Source organism: Micropterus dolomieu, linkage group LG01, assembly GCF_021292245.1.
Source record: "Micropterus dolomieu isolate WLL.071019.BEF.003 ecotype Adirondacks linkage group LG01, ASM2129224v1, whole genome shotgun sequence".
NCBI lineage: Eukaryota > Metazoa > Chordata > Actinopteri > Centrarchiformes > Centrarchidae > Micropterus > Micropterus dolomieu.
This window is the reverse complement of record NC_060150.1, coordinates 1,296,085-1,310,600: the sequence shown is the minus strand read 5'-3', so window position 1 is coordinate 1,310,600 and position 14,516 is coordinate 1,296,085. Positions and strand designations below refer to the sequence as shown.

The 14,516-nt window shown below is 41.0% G+C and overlaps 1 protein-coding gene across 3 annotated transcripts; it reads right to left on the bottom strand.

Annotated features, from left to right (window-relative positions):
• Nucleotides 1–8,910: 8,910 nt before the first annotated feature.
• LOC123972210 lies at nucleotides 8,911–13,812 on the bottom strand. 3 transcript variants are annotated; one of them, XM_046051532.1, is made up of 4 exons: nucleotides 13,014–13,812; nucleotides 11,095–11,238; nucleotides 10,329–10,426; nucleotides 8,911–9,959 (listed from the first exon to the last, which is right to left on the bottom strand). In XM_046051532.1, the coding sequence occupies exons 1-4, from the start codon at nucleotides 13,369–13,371 to the stop codon at nucleotides 9,849–9,851; spliced, it is 711 nt and encodes a 236-aa protein (XP_045907488.1). In that variant the 5' UTR covers nucleotides 13,372–13,812; the 3' UTR covers nucleotides 8,911–9,848. The 3 variants fall into 3 exon arrangements, with proteins under 3 accessions (XP_045907488.1, XP_045907497.1, XP_045907506.1); XM_046051541.1 differs by having other exon boundaries at nucleotides 11,095–11,235; nucleotides 13,014–13,811; XM_046051550.1 differs by having other exon boundaries at nucleotides 11,095–11,235; nucleotides 13,191–13,811.
• Nucleotides 13,813–14,516: the final 704 nt, after the last annotated feature.

Here is a 14,516-nt window from a genome sequence, read left to right as displayed (position 1 = left end):
ACATGAAAATTTTACACAAAACAACAGAATAGCTGCGAACTTTGACCTGCTCAGCTAGAGAAATGTATCAGATCACCTTTCAGACTGAAGTGTGAAGTCTGAAAAGAGGATGTGGTTTTTCATTATCATGAACTTGTAGCAGTTGCGGTTACAAAACTTTCTTGGTAAAGTTGCCTGCAGTGTCTCCGTAACTAAAAATAAAAATACTCTCAGTTTACTTATTTGACACTGAAGTACACACTTTCACATATATCAATGTGATGTTTAGATGTTGTTACTACAACTATTACTCCTAGTATTCCTAGCGTTGCTGTAGTACTACTGTTGCTGCAGTTACTGCAAGTGCTGCTTCTACGACTGCTGCTTCTGTCTATTCTACTGTTTTTAACTGTTGTGTTCTGTTTGGTGAATATCTTCCTGTCTGTTAGGCACCTGTTAAATAAACTAAACAAACCTGCTATAAAACTTCTACCACTGGTACAATTACTTTTCTGCTCCAACTCCTGGTGTTAATACTGCTACTATTTGTCCTACTATTATTCCAACTATCATGCTTGTTATTGACACTATTCCTTCTACAGCTCAGTTTAAAAATGTCTATAACCACACATTATCTCTCCTCTTCATCATGATCGTTTATTTCCAAGGGACTGACTTGTGTTGTGTTTTGAGTCAGGGGGTTTCACAGTGCGAGTGTTGTTTTATCGTTATCTCACCACAACATCATAGCCAAAGCTGCTGATCAGCCACTTTTCTGTTACCTCACTGTCGGAGTTTGGTTTGAGGTTCTGTCCTTGTCCTGTTTTAATTTGAATTTGTGTGTCTCTAGTGTCCTTCTCTCAGTTCATTTCTTGTTTGTGTCTTCTCTGGGATCACCTGATGTGTTTCACCTGTGTAATCACCCTGCACCTGTTCTTGACCCGTCTCTTGTGACTTCCTGCTCTGTTCTGGATGCATCTTTTAAATTCAGTGGACTTATTTGCTTGTATTTGTTTTGGATATCTCTGTGCTTCATGGGCGGCCTGCCTCATATTCAGTGCAAATTAACCACTGAACACGCTCCGCCCAGGTTTCCTGCAATTGGGCCCAAATCCCTGTTTCCTGTGAAACTGGACTGTAACTCACCAATCTTCCCCAGACACAGCAAAATTAACTATTTGGCTAATGAATGTTTAAAGTGCACCAGCCACTCAGTAGATTAGCTTTCTCTTGGCTGGTGAGTGAAGCAAATCTACCATCCATTTGCATAAATTACCAGCTGGTAATTTTGCAATCTACCTTGTTTACACTTGCGTTGTTTCTGAGCACTTTATAGACGCCTGATCTACAACTCCATGATATCTGGGTGTCTGCTGATGAAGAGCATGTGGTTTGATTAAAGGCTCCAGAACAGCTGCCAATAATTTCAAATGGTTTAACCTGCTGAAATCTCTAAAACTATGTGGATATAAGGTATTTGAATTTGAAATGTGCAACTGAACACGGAGTATCTCCTTTTACCACAGCGTCTTCATTTTGTGTGTGTGTGGTTGGTAAGATTTCCCCTCGCACACATCTTGCAAATTTGTACGACCAAATTTTCTTCCTGAAGCTTGTCTCGACTTCAGTGGTTTTCTCTCTCTCTCTTACTTTCTCCAGGAGAGGTGTCTTGGTTTCTTTAAGACAACGGGCCGTCATCAGGTCACCGAGACACAGCGAGGTACTCAAGTACTGTTCTTGAGTTAAAATTTTGAGGTACTTGCATTTTTTTCAAATTATTTGATAACATAAGTTACTAGTTACCTTTCAGATGTAGGTTATTACAAATACAATGTGTTTATTCGAAACAACCCAGTAGAGTATCAAGCCATTCAAACCTTCACCAGCTGCAACATTAAAGTGGTTGTTGAAGCTACATTAGTTTGCTTTTAGTAGTGGTAATTTGTAAATTAAATTGATTATTATTATGATTTTGTTTATATTAGAAATACGTATATATGTATACATATTTTGATAATGTTGTTTTTTTTTTGTTTGTTTAGTTAATTGTTTTATTTATATATATATATATATATATATATATATATATATATATTGTGTGTGTGTGTGTGTGTGTGTATATATATATGTATATGTATGTATATATATGTGTGTATATATATGTATGTTTAGTCTTTATTTTTGGTTAGTTTAATAATTGTAATGTTTGATTTAGACACCTGAGGGCAGTAGTGGGCACAGGTGAGGGTAAATATAGGTAGGAAGTAGGAAGTGAGCGGCAGCACCTGGGTGATGGGCACATGGTTTTTTACCAGCGTGAGAGATGCTGTATTGCTTGCTCAGTTGGAACAAATAAACCAGCCACAAACCCTGAATCCAGTTTGAATTTGATTTTATTTCTTGCCTGCGTACATTACCTGCCCAGGGTGCTAGAAGTTGTCGTTTGAAGGTTTGATTTAAGTTTAACTTTATTTTGTTTGTTGACAAACGGCCACTACAGTGGTGAAGCATCAATATTTAATTAAATAATACGCATCATTCTGAAATTAAACAGATTCTGCATAAAGAGTACTTTTACTTGTGGTTCCTTTAGTATTTTGATGCTTATACTTTACTTGTAACAGAGTATTTTTACACTGTAATATTGCTACTTTTACTTCTGTATACTTCTTCCACCACCCCAACAAAAATGCTCAGCTCCTGCGGTGCTGCAGGGGAGCACGATGGTCCAGAGACACAAATATCTGATAAGTATAAATAACGATGAGGTGTGTGAATGGTACGTTTAGCCGGCGCAGGGCTCGAGTGAACGGTTTTCGACGGGCATTTCGAGGCGGCTGAAAGAGGCAGAGATCTCTGGTCGGGGTGGTTGGGTACATTTCTTATAAAGGTGACAAAGATTCCATTTACATGTGGCATAGATTTTCACACCTCCACATGTGGTTTGGCAGATTTGCTGCTGCAGTCACACAACACTTTACTTTAGAAAAACAACACAGGGTCAGAAAGCTTGTAAGTGAACGAGTTCTTTCTGGAGCTTTGGATCCACCGGATGGTGCAGCCATAAATGCATGCAGTCTTTGGTGTGAAGATTTCACTTTTAATTCGATGAGTGGAGGATGAAGACCTTGTTCCTCCTCCTCCCACCATCTGACCACACAGCTGTTTGTTTCATAACACTCTCCTCCCACAGTGCAACTGAACGGTTAAAACCCCCCGAACCGACAAAACCTTTTGGTTGCCTTCAGGAAGGAGAGTGCGCAGAGAAACCACTCCAGCTCTGTCTCTGTGAGGTTTTGAGGTCTTATTTCTTTGTAATATCACAGGTTTTTTTTTTTTAGTTGCAGAGAACTACAGAGCTTTTAAAAGTCTTATTGATTTAAATGTTTTGTTAAAAGAGACTGACAGATAAAAGCAAGAGAGAAGAAATGAAGCAGTTGCAGTGCATTATGGGCTTTTATGCTTACCATGCTATACGACTCAAAATAAACAGTTCTGCGAAAATAAGCAAGTTTTAAAAGTAAATTTGCTCCAGAGAACATATTCCATGAAATTCCCCTTTAGACTTTGTTCTGCCCAAAATAGAAGCCGTTACACAACACGAAGCATCTAAAATATTTAAGGAACTGAGACACATATGAGTGAAAAGGAGAACTTTATTAGGTACACAGTCCAGTCAGTGTATGAAAACCACAAGAGGTTTAAGTCTTGAAACCTCTTTTTTTAAGAAGGTAACACATGACGTGCTCAGTTACATTTGGGCTTGATGTTTGGCAACATTAATAGTTTCATGATGTTAGTGAAATCAGGCCGGAGCTGTGGTCAGAACGTTACGTTACCAGTTTAAATGTTGGTGTTGGATGTCAAGACAAGGACAAATTTAGACACCGTTGAGCAATGAAAACACTAATACGTCAACTAAGGCCAAACGTTCCCAACTGTGGAAGCATTTTACAGTAACTGTGACTTGTTTTAGACTCAACTGAAGACTGAGGTCATCCTAAAGTTTCGAAAGAGAAAGTGTGTAACTCAGATGTCTTCTATCCCTGTTAATGATCACACAAAGAACACATTTTGACATCATGGCTAAAAATGAAGAACTCAACCTGAACAGTCATCTGTGACACTCTGTTATTCTGGTTGGGATATTAAAGGGTTAATATGTTTACATCAAAGCTGTCTCTTGAGGTTTTGTGAAGTGTTGCAAAGCTGCAAGCTTCATGCACGTCATCAGAAACCACTGAAAAGTATACAGTATCTATATGCCATCTTTCTGTAGAGCAATAATTCTTTTTCTCAGAACCTCAGAGAGTTCTTGGTCATGAGGTTACCAGTAGCAGGAGGGAGTGTGAGAGCGATAACACCAAATTTAACACACCTGCACCCCATTCACACCTGAGATTTTCTAACACCAACGAGTCACATGACACCGGGGAGGGAAAATGGCTGATTGAGCCCAATGTGGACATTTTCACTAATGGCTGTGTGATGTGTTATTTTGAGGGGACAGCAGATTTACACTGTTATACAAGCTGTCTGCTTCAAACAAAGTGCTCCTCAGGTTGTCTGACAGGTTGTCTCTCCTTTAACACATCAGAAACGTGTCCAACAGCTTCTGCGGCAGCTTTGCTAAACAGACAACAGTAAAATATTTTGGGTAATTCGCTGCTTCTGTCTCTCTGTTCAGTGTAAATTTACTGTCCCCTCAAAATAACACATCACACAGTCATTAATGTCTGACTTTGCTTGCCAGCAGTTTAGCACTGTTACACAAGCTGCACATTCACTACTGTACACTGTAGCAAAGTGTCATTTATCCAGTGTTGTCACATGAAAAGATATTAACCAAATATCTACAAAAATGTGAGGGGTGGACTCGCTTTTGTGAGATACTGTATGTACGGATGAGATTGACTTGACACTTTATTAATCTGATCTGTAAGGATTAAAGTCGATGAAGTGAGGATACAGCTGTGGGAGCAGCTCAGACGAGAAACAGGAAGTGAAGCTTTGAAGCACCACAAAGACGCCAACCTGATGTCAGACCGACTGCTCACACACAACCCAGACCGCAAGACAGCAACTCTAAAAACTTCTGCAACACCTTTCAAATGAGAAGTTCCCAGACAGCAGCAGATTCAACAGATTCAGTTTTTATTTGTCTTGACCTCAAAGTCGCCCGCTGACATCCTGCCCTAATGTACGGGGTCTGCAGGCCTTTAGAATTAATGGAAAAAGGTGTTAAATCTGGGCTGCAGTAAGCTGTAACGTCAGGAGATGTTGAAGGCTACACCTCTGAACGGACAGAGGGATTGTTGTGATGCTGGATTGAGCCTTTTTTGTTGAGTTTCAGTCAAACACCGTCTCTGCAGCAGCTAGAAAGCTCAGAGATGATGTTTGTTCCGACTCAACCTGAAGCAAATTATAAGACGTTAACAAAACACATTATTTGTTTGGTTAAAACCGGCAAAGCTGCACTGTGAGAAAAGTGCTGTTCACTTCGTTTCACAAGGCGCCGTCGGCCCTGATGAGCTTCACCGAGGTTTGCGAGACACAGGAGGCCGGCTTAATGTCAGACGCCGCTCGCACACAGCTGAGACCACAAGACTCGAGTCTCCTCTGGGTTCTGTAGGTTTTTGATCTATAAAAGTCAGACACTAAAACGTCTGCAGCACTTTTCAAACTAAAGTCTGAGAGACAGCAGGAGCAGCAACACGACGCCACATCCTGTCTTAATGTAGGAGACCTGCAGGTCATCAAACGGATTTAAAAGCTTTGAGCTTGTTTTAATGTAAAAACACAAATGTAAAATAGAGTTTCTCCGCTGCTGGTGAACTTGTTCAGACTGAAGGCCTAGCATTATTCACATGAATGAACAAATTATTTAACTTGGCTATGGTTAAGGTTTGGTTAAGTGCAGGAAACTAAAACTACTTGGTTAAGATGGAGCCGAGTACAGACCAGCTAGAGAGAGTAGATAAAGTGTACTTCTCTGTTTATTCTCTTTTCAAAATTATTGTAACTCAATTATTTGCTCAACCCCTCAGCCTGTTTTTATTTTCCATTGAACTCTTGCACACTGCACTGTAACTTTTATTATATTTTAATGTGTAATTTTTCAATTTCCCTATGTTGCTTTTAAACTTTTTTATATTTCCCTGTTGCTTTTATGTTTTATGTAAAGCACTTTGAATTACCTTGTTGTTGAAATGTGCTGTACAAATAAACTTGCCTTGCCTAATTTGTGCCTGCCATGTTTTATCAGAGATTTGTTTGAATCATGAGTCATCCGAATTATAATAGATGTGTTTAAAGTTTCCCAAGTTACGACTGTGTTTCCTGCTTAGGTAGCCGGCAGGCTGCCATCTTTGTTTTGGGAAACAAGTTCAAAATCTTTAGGACAGAATATTTTTTCATCCATCCAGTTGAAGCATCTGGACTAATTTTTCCAACTGTCTACATGTCAAATATAAATACTGCAGGTGAGCGGAGAGTCCAGGTACCGTCCAGGTGCTCAGAAACCGCCCAGGTGTCCCAGTCGGTGTCGAGGCAGCGTGGATCGAGGCAGCTCTGGAGAAGAGGCAGCAGACGGGGGGGCTCTGAAGGTGGGGAGCTGGATCTCCTCGTACACACAGCAGGAGTACTGAGAACAGTACAAAGTACAGTAAACAGTACTGACACTGGCGCTGCTGGCAGTAGTAGAAGAAGAAAAGGTGCAGTACAAGGTTACGTAGTAACTCTAGATGTAGTATTTGTAGAATTGATATTAACAGTAGTAGTAAGTGTAACAAATATGTAAGTAGTACCAGCAGCAGAAGTTCTACAGGAAGGTAATTAGCATCTGCTATAAACACTCATACTTGTATCAGATAACTGTTTTCAGTCCAGTATAGTGATGCATCTGTCTCTATCAAATGAACCATGAATAAATAAACAGTATAAGTAGCATTAGCAGTAGCATTATTCCTGGCTAGCAGCGAGTAGCATTAGCAGACGTGGTAATGGCAGTCTCGGCAGTAACAGAGGTAATAGTATCCGTAACAAGTAGTAGGCTAGTATTCGAATATATATCCATTGATAGCAGCAGGTTGTTTACCTGTGGTGTCTTCAGGGTCTCTGGGTTCTCACAGGTGAAGGGTGAAGCCTCGTTCACCTGGCAGTTGCAGTTCTTCCTCTTCAAACACGGAGACGCAAAAACCAAACCTGCCCACAGAGCCTCAGGAGAGTCAAACTAATACCACGACACTCTGAGCTGCAGACGATCACTGTTTAACTGTCCATGGAGACAGATTTGCTCATTTCTTACAACAAATCTTTGCACGAAGCAACAGAAACACGAGAAGTTCACCACCAGCTTGCTTTCATGCAAATGTCCTTCACTTTTACTTGGTGTGGAAATAAGTTTCCTACACAAGATCTGTGGCTGGCAGTACTGAATGCATGTTTATATTTATGAGATCTGATGAGCATCTCCTGTAGCTGTAGGGATCTTTTAGTCAAAATACTGATGAAGGATGAACAGACTCACCTATTATTACCACGATGAAGAGGACGTTCAGGGCGAACAAGCTGAACACGACGAGCTGCTGGTGGTTGTTTGCTTCAGAGTCGTTGGTGGACAGAGTGACAGTAGGAACATCTGCGAAAAGAAAAGTGACAAATATGAACTGTTGATCTGATGAGATGCTTCAGAGAATTAAAAAGAAAACAAATTCATGTAACATTCATCTTCTTCAGACAAAGCGATGATGGTAGGCTTTTCAAATGTGGTCATTCAGAGCAGGAGGCTGTTTCCTGAAACTGCAACAAAGGAAACTGTGGCTTTTTACAACTTCTGATATTTTACTCTCACATTATTATTGACAAATAAAGCTATACTTGCAACCTGTGGCTGCCAGCATTAAAGAAATATAAAAGAAGCTCTTGTTAAAAGCTGTGGTTCTTACCTGAGACCAGGCGGAAGGCGTCTTTAAAAGATATATTGCCTTGTATCTTCACGGCACAGATGTAAAGTCTGCGGTCCTCTGATGTGATGTTTGTTATCACAAGTCTGTTTTCCAAGGCTTGATATTTAGTTTTCAAAGTGTTTTCAAAGAAGTAATGGCTATTTTCGGCATCCTTACCGAAAGAGCGGGCGACGGGCACTCTGACCTGGCTGTGCATCTCCATGTACCAGTAAACTGAATTGTCCAAAGAGCAGTTTAAGGTCGTCACCTTAAACTGCTCTTTGGACAATTCAGTGCCCCAGCTGCCCTTTGACATCAGTCAGGTTCTCGGCCTCGGCGCACAGCAGAAACACCGGGAGGATCATCCAAAGCAGATCCATGATCACCAACGAGTCTGAAAGCCGGAGCTGCTCTGATCCGACTCTGCGTCTTCCTCCACGGCGAGCAGAGCGCTCTGACTTCCTATTTCACAAGGTGATTGTTTTGAATGTTAGACCCGATACCTGCAAATACCAACTTTTGTGAGATGCTCAACAATCAGAAGTGAAACTTCAGGTGATCCATGCTGTGATACTCAGAGTTGTAGTACTACTTTACTTCTAAAATATTTAGAACAGTAAAACAGGAAGTGAAGCTCTGAACACGTCACATTCCCACAACACCACAAGAGGCCGGCCTGATGTCAGACCCAGTGCTCTGACTCAGCTCAGACCACAAGAGTCTCCTCTGGGTTATTGTTGTAAACCGGTCAGACTGCAGCAGCTTCAGAGATAAAGTCTCACTTCCTGTTTTATAATGCAGGTTTGTGCACGTCTAAAAGCATCTTTGCACTGAGTTTCTTAAAAAATAACCCTGAGAACGATTAAAGTCTTGAACTGTATTAAAAGTCTTAAATCTTTGTCTCCTGGCTGCCTCTGATTCCTCTCCAGGTGGCTGACAGGTTGACGTCTTTAGTTCGAGTCTGAAACAGAGGCGTAACCTCGGAAACAAGTCAAAAACCTTTATTTTAATTCAGCGGACAGAATATTTTTCATCCAGGTGGTTCAAACACTCTTAAACAACTGTCAGGGCTTCGTCAAACTTCCGTTAATCGTCTCTGAGAGAAACCAATGGTTTGGTACATTATAACGGAAATACATGCAAATACATGAAGGGGGCGAGATGAGGTTAAAAGAAAGATGGTGGTCGTGCTAAAAACAGACTTTGACAGCAGAGAGACAGACCCAAAGTTATGAAAAAACTGAAATTCTGATTTCTGACTTTATATCCACATCTTTGTATTTAGGAGGAAAGAAAACACAAAAAAATTGAATTACAATTTGATGTAATGCTGAAGTTTAGTATGTTTATTATCACAAGACGTCTCATATCCGAGTCCGTTTCAGCACCAGCTGAACACAAGAAACATGAATGCAGTGTTTATTGTCCTCAGTTGTTCCTTTAGCTGCTACAAATGATTTTTAACACATTTTCAAACTTTGTGCAATTTCTTACTGTAATAACTGTTAGAGATGTTCATATATTCAAGAATCCGTCGGCAGCAAACAAACAAACTACTGAGCAAAGTTTTCATGAATTACAAAGAAAATAAATGACACAAACACATAAATAAGAGCTTTTCAGAAATTACAAAAACAATACAGTCAGATTATTATCAGGTCAACCAAACTGAACCTTGAACCACCTTAATCTAGTTGTGGACAACCCAGGCTCGCTTTATGAGAGGGAAACATCGAGTCCACAACCGCAAATACCAAGACCGGTTTGTCTAAACGTTGGTCTGAGGTAGCGGAGAACACGTCCTCTCACTTCTCAAGCGTCTGTCCAACTGTCTAAATGATAAATACAAATGCTATAGGTGAGCGGACCAGTGTCCAGGTACCGTCCAGGTGTTTAAGAACCATCAGTCCAGGATCCCAGGTGTCACTGTCGAGGCAGCGTGGATAGAGGCAGCTGAGCTTTGGCGTAAATACACTCGAGAGGAGGACTGACGGGCAGGGGGTCTCTGTAGGTGGGCAGCTGGATCTCCTCGTACTGAAATACACAGCAGGAGTACTGAGAAGAGCACAAAGTACAGCACAGGAGTAGAACTATACCTGATAGTACTGTCAGCAGCAATGAAGACAAAGACAAGGTGGACTACAGACAGTGATGGCAGTAGATACATGAATAGAGTCGTTAGCATTAGTAGTAATGGTAGCAGTAGTACTGATAGTGACTGAGGTAGTAGTGTTAGCAGTAGTACTGATAGTGACTGAGGTAGTAATGTTAGCAGTAGTACTGATAGTGACTGAGGTAGTAATGTTAGCAGTAGTACTGATAGTGACTGAGGTAGTAATGGTAGCAGTAGCAGTCACAGAGAGCAGAGTCATGTCACAGTATAAATAGCGGCAGGCTGTGTACCTGGGGGGTCTCCAGGGTCTCTGGGGTGAAGGGCGAAGGCTCGTTCACCTGGCAGTTGCAGTTTCTCTTCTGCCAACGCAGAGATGTACAAACCAAACCTGCCGACAGAGCGTCAGGTGAGTGTGACTGATAGGCCTTCACCCTGAGCTTCAGACGATCAATGTTTAAAAGAGATTTTACAGTCAGCTCTGATTCTCCGCCAGCGTCTAGGTAAAACTAAATTTAATTGGTCAAACGCTCGTCTCCGACAGCTACACTTCGGAACAAACAACTCAACTCCCAAAGTGTGAAACTTCATCTTTGGTTTGCAAAAAGCAACAGAAACACAATGAGTTAACCACCTGGTCAAGTCAGACATGAAGGGCAGTTTTAGCTAAATGCTAACAACTTCAGATTCTGTCTTTGGTGACTGCAGCGCACTTCTGTACACGCAAGACTTGTTTTAAGCTCAACAGCAATGTGATTCTGACAGTACTAATAATCCAATTAACACTATCTATTAAATTAACAAAGATAAGATTACACAGAATGGTTGAGGAAGATTTATTAATGAACTGATTGTTTGATTTACTGTGGTGAAACACGATCCAGTAATTAGACAATAGTTTCCATTTATGCTTTTGAAAACGTTGAGGATTATTACTTCCTACAGCAGTTTGCTTCTGTACCAGCCGCACAAATACCAGCCTAAGTACAGATGCGGAAGCTCTTGGTATTTAAGAGCATAGTGACCACAAAGTGTTCCTTGGGTTAAAAACAGACTCACCTATCACCAGAGAGACGAGGAGCACATTCAGGGCGAGCGAGCTGTACACGACAGACTCATTCTGCCACATTGTCCTGCTGGCCGGCTGCTGGTGGTTGTTTGCTTCACTGTTGTTGTTGGACACAGTGACAGTAGGAACGTCTGCTAAAAGAGAAGTGAACAAGATGAACGGAGAAACTGATGTGTCATCAAACTCACTCATATTTACCAAGGTGGATGTTAAAATTAGGCAACGCATTCTGAGTAAAGGTCTGCTTCAAACAAAGTGCTCCTCAGGTTGTCTGGCAGTGAATGAAAACAACTTCTGCAACTTTATCTTTTCATGTGACAACACTGACGAAATGACACCTTGCTCCAGAGTAAAGTAGTGAGTGTGCAGCTTGTGCAACAGTGTAAATCTGCTGCCCCCTCAAAATAACACATCACACATTAATGTGTGACTTATGTTGCCAGCGGTTTAGACATGAAAAGATATAATCAAATATTTACACAAATTCAGGGGGTGTAATCACTTTTGTGAGATACTGTATTCAGCTACAACCTGCAGCTGATTAGCTTAGCTTAGCATAAAGACTGGAAACAGGGGTAAACAGCTGGCCTCGTGCTGCCACCTAGAAGCGCCTCTAAAACTTGCTGATTAAAATCAGAACAACACGTTGCAGTGTTATAGCTTATGTGTGCTGGACCATGTTGCAGTTGGTTAAATAAAACATCTCATGGTGTCAAGAAGGAAGTCACTCTGAACAGTTAGTAAACAGTCAGACACATAACCCTCCATAAAGCCCCAACTTGTTGTTTTCACACTTTGGTGGCTCAAACATAACATGTTAATCAGTGATCTTAAGAGGTCGCGGCAGGTGGATTTTGTTACCATTGGACAGAACCAGGTCAGCTGTTTGCCCAGGATTCCTCTCTTTATGCTAAGCTGCCAGGCAGCCCGGACGAGGCTATGATGGCTGGTTCATTCGGGCCTGTTTGATGAAATTTGCAAGCTGCTATTTCCAACATGAAATATTTTCCTTACTGCATAAAATATGGACACTTTTGTTTACAACCAATGTCGGGGCGTGAGAGAGCCCGGACTCTCACAGTTATGTGCAATTTGCAAGCGCCACGTGACACTATCATCATTTTGAAAATTATATGTAAGAAGAAAAAAGCAGTTTCAGCTCTCATCGCTATCGTTTTAAGATATTTGTTGGAGCTAGTTCTTTTGAAGCTGCTGAACCATTAAAGTGGGCCTACCGACCTGTTAAAGTTGAGCGAAACAGCTGTCTGGTGTAGGCGCCTCTTTTTCAATGTTGGAAATGTGTGTGGGAGTCACAGATGCTGTTAGATGATACACTTCTAAAGGATTTTACATTACTTGTCTCATCTTGCCTTAAGATGTAGTCGGGTAACATTTTGAGTTAACTAGTTGGCTCGAAACAGACTGAACCCTTAAAGTGGGCGAGATGTTTCGATTGTCTGTTTTGCACCTCATGTTTGAGGATGCGAGATCCCTATCAGACTAAAATATAATTCAGCACTGCCACCGTTCGCAATAAAGATTACACTGACCGACAACTGATGCTTTGAATACGTTGTTTTTGCCAATAAACCCTTTGAACTGAATTCATGCAGCGCTGAACAAGATTGATAGATTTTCTCTTTCAGAACAAGTTACAAAGATTCAGATGCTGTTCGAAGCTACAAAACGCACTTTACTGGAAGCATCCTGAGGCCTTACTGAGCTCACAAACTTTAAGATACTATCTTGTTATCCAACCCCTGTGGAGCAGTCTTACATCCAACAACATCCATCCATCCAAAAGTTCTATTAATTCTATAATTAACAAAATTAGAAAATACAGACTACTACTACTTTTTACAACAATGTAAGTAAAACAGAAGCTCTTGTTAAAAGCTGTGGTTCTTACCTGAGACCAGGCGGAAGGCGTCTTTAAAAGATATATTGCCTTGTACCTTCACGCCACAGATGTAAAGTCTGCGGTCCTCTGATGTGATGTTTGTTATCACAAGTCTGTTTTCCAAGGCTTGATATTTAGTTTTCAAAGTGTTTTCAAAGCAGTAATGGCTATTTTCGGCATCCCTACCGAAAGAGCGGGCGACGGGCACTCTGACCTGGCTGTGCATCTCCATGTACCAGTAAACATCTGAAGCGTTCCAAGAGCAGTTTAAGGTGACGTTGTGCCCCAGCTGCCCTTTGACCTCAGTCAGGTTCTCGGCCTCGGCGCACAGCAGAAACACCGGGAGGATCATCCAAAGCAGATCCATGATCACCAACGAGTCTGAAAGCCGGAGCTGCTCTGATCCGACACTGCGTCTTCCTCCACGGCGAGCAGAGCGCTCTGACTTCCTATTTCACAAGGTGATTGTTTTGTATGTTAGACCCGATGATGTCAACCACAAGTTTCATCAGACGCTCAACAGCCGGAAGTGAAACTTGTTCACCAGCAGCTTACCCCCTGCATCAGGAAGCTGCGGCCATGTTTGGGTTCATGGTACAGATTTCCAGGACACGTTCTTGGAGGTAGATATTTTAAATTAACCTGGAAAGGCTCCAGTATTCTGCTGCCTTCACTGCACCACAGCCTCACTTAAGAGTACTTTACTTTTTAAATACTTGTCAAAGTAAGAAAGCAGCTTCAAAGAGGAGATTTTAAAGACGTAATACTAGTGACAGTTCGACTAGTACTCATAGCAGTTGTAGCAATAATGATGGTAGGATTAGCTAGTACCAATAAAAGTACTAAAAGTAACAGTACTAGAAGTAGTTGAAGTAATAGCAGCGGTACTAGGACTAACAGAAACAGTAGTATCATTAAAAAAAAATAGAAATGAAGTAAAAACAGAATTGCAGTAATTGGAGCAGTAGGAATAAGAGTATTGGAGTTTTAGTACCGGTAATGAGTATTATAGCTGTATTAGTAAGAAAGGGAGTAAAAGTAAGTTTCTTAGTAGAAGTAGCATTTATTTTAGTGGTAGTACCAGAAGTACAGTAGTGGCAGCTGTAGTACAGTAGCAGTTAAAGTACAAGAAACCTACGTAGTAGTTCAGGAGTAAAAGTAATTGTACTGCCTGTACAAAGAACTACAGTATATTTTAGTAGAAGTACTGCAGTAACAACTGGAGTACAGCAGTAGTAGTAGGCTGTAACTTCTATAGCATAAGTACAAGTTATAGTAGTACTGCCAATAAAAATAGCATGAGTTAATAGTTCAGTGAAAGTAGTACTAGTGACAGTACGAGGTATAGCAGTACTAGTTACTACAGTTCCAGTAACAATAATATCAGAAGTAACAGTAAGTTACAGCTTCACAGTAATTATACTAATAGCAGCGTGAGTACTACTAGTAGCAGTAACTGTAAGAGCAGCAGAAAAAGTGCTAGTACTGGCAGCAGTAGAGAAGTTACCTTTA

Bases quoted from the DNA above. Each gene is read 5' to 3' on its own strand.
- LOC123972210 (XM_046051532.1), bottom strand. From the start codon at position 13,371: ATGGATCTGCTTTGGATGATCCTCCCGGTGTTTCTGCTGTGCGCCGAG. The intron at 10,427-11,094 runs GTGAGTCTGTTT...CTCTGTCGGCAG, and splicing joins CCTCGTCTCTCTGGTGATAG to GTTTGGTTTGTACATCTCTG. The intron at 9,960-10,328 runs GTACACAGCCTG...TGTGTATTTCAG, and splicing joins AGACCCTGGAGACCCCCCAG to TACGAGGAGATCCAGCTGCC.